At 44.7% G+C, this 6,281-nt stretch overlaps 1 protein-coding gene across 1 annotated transcript; it reads left to right on the top strand.

The window, feature by feature from the left end:
• Positions 1 to 755: 755 nt before the first annotated feature.
• On the top strand, positions 756 to 5,653 carry GPA33 (glycoprotein A33; the record flags this gene model as incomplete). The annotated part of the gene is made up of 5 exons (XM_082279016.1): positions 756 to 950; positions 1,846 to 2,056; positions 2,598 to 2,756; positions 4,957 to 5,070; positions 5,526 to 5,653. 5 exons carry the CDS (start codon positions 756 to 758, stop codon positions 5,651 to 5,653), a joined length of 807 nt encoding a protein of 268 aa, XP_082135142.1.
• Between the last annotated feature and the right edge of the window lie 628 nt (positions 5,654 to 6,281).

The following is a 6,281-nucleotide window of genomic DNA, read 5'->3' on the forward strand; positions in this document are numbered from 1 at the left end:
CCACCAGGCAGTTCTCAGACATGATGAATTAAGAGCAAGTCAGAGGGAATTCAGTGTAAAAGAAACACCTGCCCTGCGCCCTGCGTGCTTCCCCAGGACACAAAGGGATTTCTGTTTTATTCAACTCTCAGCTATTCCTGTGCTCCAGAGGCAGGAGCTGGAGTTCTTGGAGAAAGGTGACTACTACCTTACTCTTTTTTTTTTTTTTTTTTTTTTTAAACTAATAGCTATTCTTCCCTTGTTTCTTTCAATCACTCTTTGCTTTTCTAGGTTTTTCTGTTTTCGGGGATGAAAAACATGAACAGGTTTTGATTCCCTAGCACAAAACGTCACTTTTCTGTGGATTTGGATTGAGGCAAGTTATTTGACAGTTTTCCTGATCCTTGAAATTTGACAATATCAGTTTGTTAGTTTAGCCTGAATCCTTAAGACTGCTGATGCACTTGTAGTATCTGTTTATCTGTCTCCCTCTGTACATTCTGAGCTGTCAAAGGGTGTCAGTCATGCTGAAGGAATGCTCAGGAAAAAAGAAAGCATCTTTCTAAACTCCATGGCAATATATGTGTAGGTGAAAAAGAGAGAAGCAAAGAATAGAGAGTAGAGTTTAGCTCTAAGCCATCCTGTGCAGCAGCTTCCCAGAGCCAATCAGCCCCAGCACACAGCAACTCTTGCTCAGAGGGGAATGTCCTGGATGACAGGGAATGGGGGGTTACTGTGGCATGTAAGGGAGCCAAAGAGACTATCATGGGACCCAGATGTTGTTATTTTGGCTGAGTGCAGCATTTATTCTCTTCCTAGTTCTGGTGTCTGCTCATGCCCTCATTGTGGAAGCACCTGACAAGCAAATCCAGGTGGCAAGAGGAAGCAACGTTACCCTGCGCTGTAATTTTAAAACAAACACAGTTATTGACAGAGGAGACCTGGTTGTCTGGAAGAAAATCAATAGCAAGGTAAATTGAGCTGCATAAAGAAACAGATGAGAGGGCATCCAAGAGGGGCGTAGGAGATGGAAGCTGGACTGTGGGTGGGAATGGATGTTGGAAGAAAGAGATTTCTTCCAGACTTTTTTAAATCCCAGAACTGTGCAAATGGAAATGCTGATTCTAGATGCAATTTATCCCAATCCTATTGCACAACACTAGGGAAGCACCCATCCTTCTTCTTCCTCTCTCTTGGTCTTACAGCTGTTTACTGAGGATACCCCACTGTACTGTGGGGTTTACATCTATTAAAATACATGAAACACTCAGATAATTTCTAAAAATATTTGTACATATAAAAATGTATATGTCTAATACACATATCTTTGATACTATATAAAAAGTTTTAAGTTGATGGTAACAGCACATGGAGAGATTCTTGAGGTCTCCTATGTCCACTTGGAGTATTTGAAGGTTTAGAAACTGCTAAAGTTCTTCTTGACTTCTTGGGAATTAGTGAGAGGGGAAGCAGCCTTTGGAGGTCTCCTTGCAGGAATTGCCAAGGGTTTCTTCTCTGGAGGTCCTGGCTGGGAGAGTTTGTGTAATCATAGGGCAATTTGACTGACATGGGTCTCAGGCAAGTCTCATGTTGTCCTCTCCTCATGGAGAAGAAAGGTGAATAAGCCCCAGCAAAAGAAATCAGTTGTCTCTGATTTTAGATAAGGTGTGAGAAGGGGATTCCAGATAGAAACAGAGATCCTTTTGAATTTCTATGTTTTTCTTGGCTTTTTCTCAGTTTCTGCAGTTTCTGCAGTTTAAGGTCCTCTTTTCCAAGCTGCTCTTTAAGAGTGGGCTGATTCATCGAGTTACACTGTAGACTCACACAAGAAACCGAGACTGATCCTGTTCCCTCCCTCTCTGCCAGGAGGATGCCGTGACGAGGTATTTTGATGGGCTCGTGCAGTACGGGGAGGGCTACGAGCACCGCATCCAGTTCAGTGGCAATGTCGACAGCGGGGACATCAGCATCACCATCAGCGCCGTGACCATGGAGGACAACGGGACCTACGCCTGCAGCGTTCGCCTCCGGAACGACCCGCCCCGCCAAGCCGCGCTCCTGGATCTCTTCGTCCTCGGTGAGGGGACAGAGGCAAAGCCACGCCCCTGTTAGACACAACTGCCCTCCCTCTAATGTCCACATTGGTTTAAGCAACTGATTTTCTAATAGAAAAAAAAAGCTGTCATCCCCAATTCCACCTTTGGTCTTTTCCTACTCCTATGGAAGGATGCTGGGAGGTGTAGAGCGCGCAACTCCCTCAGACAACTGGCTGTAGAAAACAGCCTTTAGGGCTGTACAGCTCACTTTCCTAATAATCCAGGCATCATTACAGGGCTTTCCTCATCCCCCCTGTGGCCTGTCATATCCTAGTTATCAAAGGATGGGTTATCTAGCACTATTAGACATATCCCAAAAAGTATCTTGCAATTTCTTCTAGGCTTTCCAGTGCCAAAAAGGGAGAAACAAATTAGATACAAATTCGCTTTAAGTTCCTTTAAGAAGAAAATGGCACGTGCAAGACCAGCCTCTGTTTGCAAGAATAAAAACCACACATGCAGATGGGCTGAAACAGAAACTGATCCTGATTAATACAATTACTTCCTTTTTTCTTCCTTCAGTTGCACCATCCAAACCTGAATGCAAGATTCTGGGGACACCACAATATGGACAGACAATCAACCTAACCTGTGTTTCTCATGAGGGCTCCCCAGAGCCCAAATACACCTGGAAAGGCTTCAGTGTACAAAATGAGCCCCGTGTGCTGCCAAATGCAGAAGGTACGGGAAATTCAAAGACATCAAGTCATTGAGGTCTCTGCATATGAGGGCTGGAAAGATTTTAAAATGCAAGTACAAAAACACTATTAAGGTTTTTTCTAGGATGTCCTCTGAACAGGTTTTTGAAAAGTTGTCCTTTTGATACAAGACATGCTCAGGAGTAACTAACTTAGCAGGGGGGAAAGGACTCTTAGCTGAAGTAAGAATGGTCAGAAAGATTTTAACTTCAGCTCTCCCCTGGTGAGAAAGCTGGATCGCTCTGGAAGCAGCCAAAAGTAGTTATTTCTCAATTGCTGGGAGTAAAGGGGGCATAACATGAGAAACAACATCGAGTTTCCCAAGTGTCTTTACATCCCAGCTTGCTTGACAACGTGCAGATCTCCTTCTAAAGTGAAGGAAACTAAAGTTGCCTCTGGAAGCTACTTTCCTGCCAGAGATGACCCCTCACCTAGAGGAAGGGGGTATGAGAAAGTTACACCATTCCTGCTTCAAGCATAAAGAAGGCTTCTTTAGGACTGACACACAGGCCCTAATATTTTATTTGCTTTCATTTTAAGTCAGAATCTGGAAGGAAAAAGGAACTGAATTCCCACAACAGGACCCTGACAGAACTGTTTATACAGAAATCAGGGTTTAATACTCTTTTAAGTGTAGCAGTGACAGAGGACTCAGATTTATTCCATTAAACAACTTCGTTTTTTCCTGGCCTGTCCAGCTTCAGGAAGACTGAGTGGCTGTACCTACCCTTCCTGGTTTAAGGGAAGTAAACTAAAGATGGTGAGACTCTACAGGATATTCCACACTCACGAGTCGATTCTTGCATAAAATATGCAAAGGACGAAGCATCACCGCGGGCAGGAACTTTATTCATTTCATTGGCCACTAAGTGGTGCCAGCGCATCACACACAGCCCTGAGCACATCGGGACGTGTCACAGCAGCAGCTTCTGCTGTCACCCTGTCCTTCCCGGGGACAGGAGTCTGTGCTGGCCCATTCCCACCTCATTTCTACTTGGCCATGGGTGCTCTGATGAAAGCAATGTGACGACTGTCCCCTGGTGCCCCAGGCTGGCTGGATGCCCTCCTATCACTACGGGCAATTTCCTTCTGTGCTGAGCAAGTCCCACTGCTGCAAAGTGTGCAGAACCCCCTCAGGAGACACTCCAGAGCTGACAGTACCTGACCCACATTTTTCCCTATTTGACCCACTCAATTACTTTTGATTTGATAGGAGGATTCAAATTCCACTTCTAGACTGAGACTTTGAGAGCTACAAATATCACGCACACATACACCAAAAACAAAGGAGGGAGACAAGCAAGTACAAGGAGTATATAGAGACTAAAAGAAAACGAAAATTAAAAAAAAAAAAAAAAAAAAATCAAGCCCATGGTCTGTCACTTCTCAGTTTGCATGCTCTTCTATTATCTGGCACTAGGTGCCAGCAAATACCAAACATAAAAAAGGGAGATCACAGGGAAAATAGGAAAGTCACTGGAAGTTTTCAGTCTTCAGAGCAGGGATCTGGACCTTTCTCACAAGCAAAAAGCATGGACTACACATAACCAACATCAGCTGGAGATGTACCAAACAAACTGACTGCCTGAGCAGACAGAGCTAAGCTTCAGCCTGTGGTTCGGAGCTGTGTGAGGCTGGACAGAAAGCAGCAGCATCACTGTAATCATGTCTCTGCAGTTCTTTTCCATCATTTATTTACACAGCCTCTGTGGCCTCTCCGAGACTAGAAAACTTTCCCCCCCCACTGCTAAATAATTCATATCTGAAATCATAAGAGCTGCAGGATTGAAGAGCTTTCTCTTGTTTAACAAGTAAATTCATCAGTTCTCAGAGCCAGGGGCTGGTTTGGGCATCTGACATTTCTCAAAATCCAATGCCAAAAAAAAAACTTTCTCAAGCACAGACACTTCTTTACCCTCCACCTACAATTTTCTTTCTAAAAGGAATGTTCAAATACCACATGTTCCCTGAAATCAAAACAGCACACTTCTGTTTATCCTCCCACAAATCACACTAAAACCTAGGGATGAGCATGGCAGCTCCCAAGCAAGACAGAGCAATCCATCAGCTTTAATAACCTCTCATCACTCCAACCACCCTGGGCTGGAACTGGAGGGCTGCTGTTGCTGCTTCCTTCCCTGCTTTAATTCTTTTTTTTGGGCCTGATTTGTGTTTCACAACAGGGCAGCAAATAACTTTCACGAACATCTCAGCAGACACCTCTGGCTTTTACATCTGCACTTCAACAAACATTGTGGGAACGGAATTTTGCAACATGACAGTCAGCGTTGTGCCACGTAAGAGATGGGGCTGCCTGGGGGAAGAGGAGTACCAGAGAGAATATCTTAGCTCAGAGTCAAAGCTTTAATGGAGGGGAATGTTGGTATTTGCTTTCTGCACACCTTTAAGAGAGACCCTCTCTACTGGTTTACATGCTAGTAGAACACTCACCAACTCATCAGGTTAGTTCAAAAATGACAGAAAAGCTCTACAGAGTCAGACAGCACTGAGTTTGCAATGCCTGAAACTAAACTTGATACAGAAGAGCAGTTGTTCAGATGCCGGGGCTCCTCCCTGTTAAGTAGCTAATTAACTGCTCCTGTACTACCTAGTACAGAATTATTTCCAGTTCCTGTAGTCAAATAAATGTGGCTTCCACTCAGTCTGGATCTGGTGTGGGGATTTGAAGTCCAGTGATTGTGCTGATCCTATTTGACATCATTTTCCCTGCTAATTCCTCCCTTCCACACAGCATCCATGAACATAGCTCTGTATGCTGGCATCATTGGGGGAGTTGTTGCTGCCATTGTGGTGATTGGGATCATTGCCTACTGCTGCTGCTGCCGGTCAGGCAAAGACACTGACTACGAGATGACGTGAGTACCTCTCCCTATAGGAGTGAGTGGAACAGGTGAAGGGCTCTCCTTTTCCCTCCAGCATCAACAGATGGAGTGGAAAGCAGGGGAGAAAACAGAAATTTGGGAAAGCATGCAGTGCTTTCTCCTTTCAGTGCCTACCCCAGTAGCTCCCATCTCTCCTCATGGGACATGCCCAGGAGCCCCAGACACCTTTGTGTCTCTGGGTAGAACCAAAGTATTCAAACCTTGGATCACACATGCTGTGAAAAAACCAGGCAGCTTATATACGTCTTGCATCACCAGCAAGACTGAATTTGTGGACTTCAGTTTGGTACAGCTTCAGATCAGCTTAGAGCAGTGCAAAACTATTCTAACACAAAATCTCTTCAGTGAGGTTTCTGGCTGGTTTTAACATCTCCACTCCTGAACAATGTTTCAGGGTGCAAGAAGACAGAAGTGAACCCTCTAGGCAGACGCCGAGGCATGAGAGGCATGAGAGCACAGAGGAGGACGTGGAGAACGTGTGAATAAAGAAGCCACTGCCATCTCCAAGATCTGCTGAGGCACAGACATCACTGTAGAAAAGAAATCAACCCCTTTCTTACTGCAAGAAGTTGAATTATAAAATGAAAGCCAAAGGCCTTCAAGTT

Source organism: Coloeus monedula, assembly GCF_965178545.1.
Source record: "Coloeus monedula genome assembly, chromosome: 3".
NCBI classification, from domain to species: domain Eukaryota; kingdom Metazoa; phylum Chordata; class Aves; order Passeriformes; family Corvidae; genus Coloeus; species Coloeus monedula.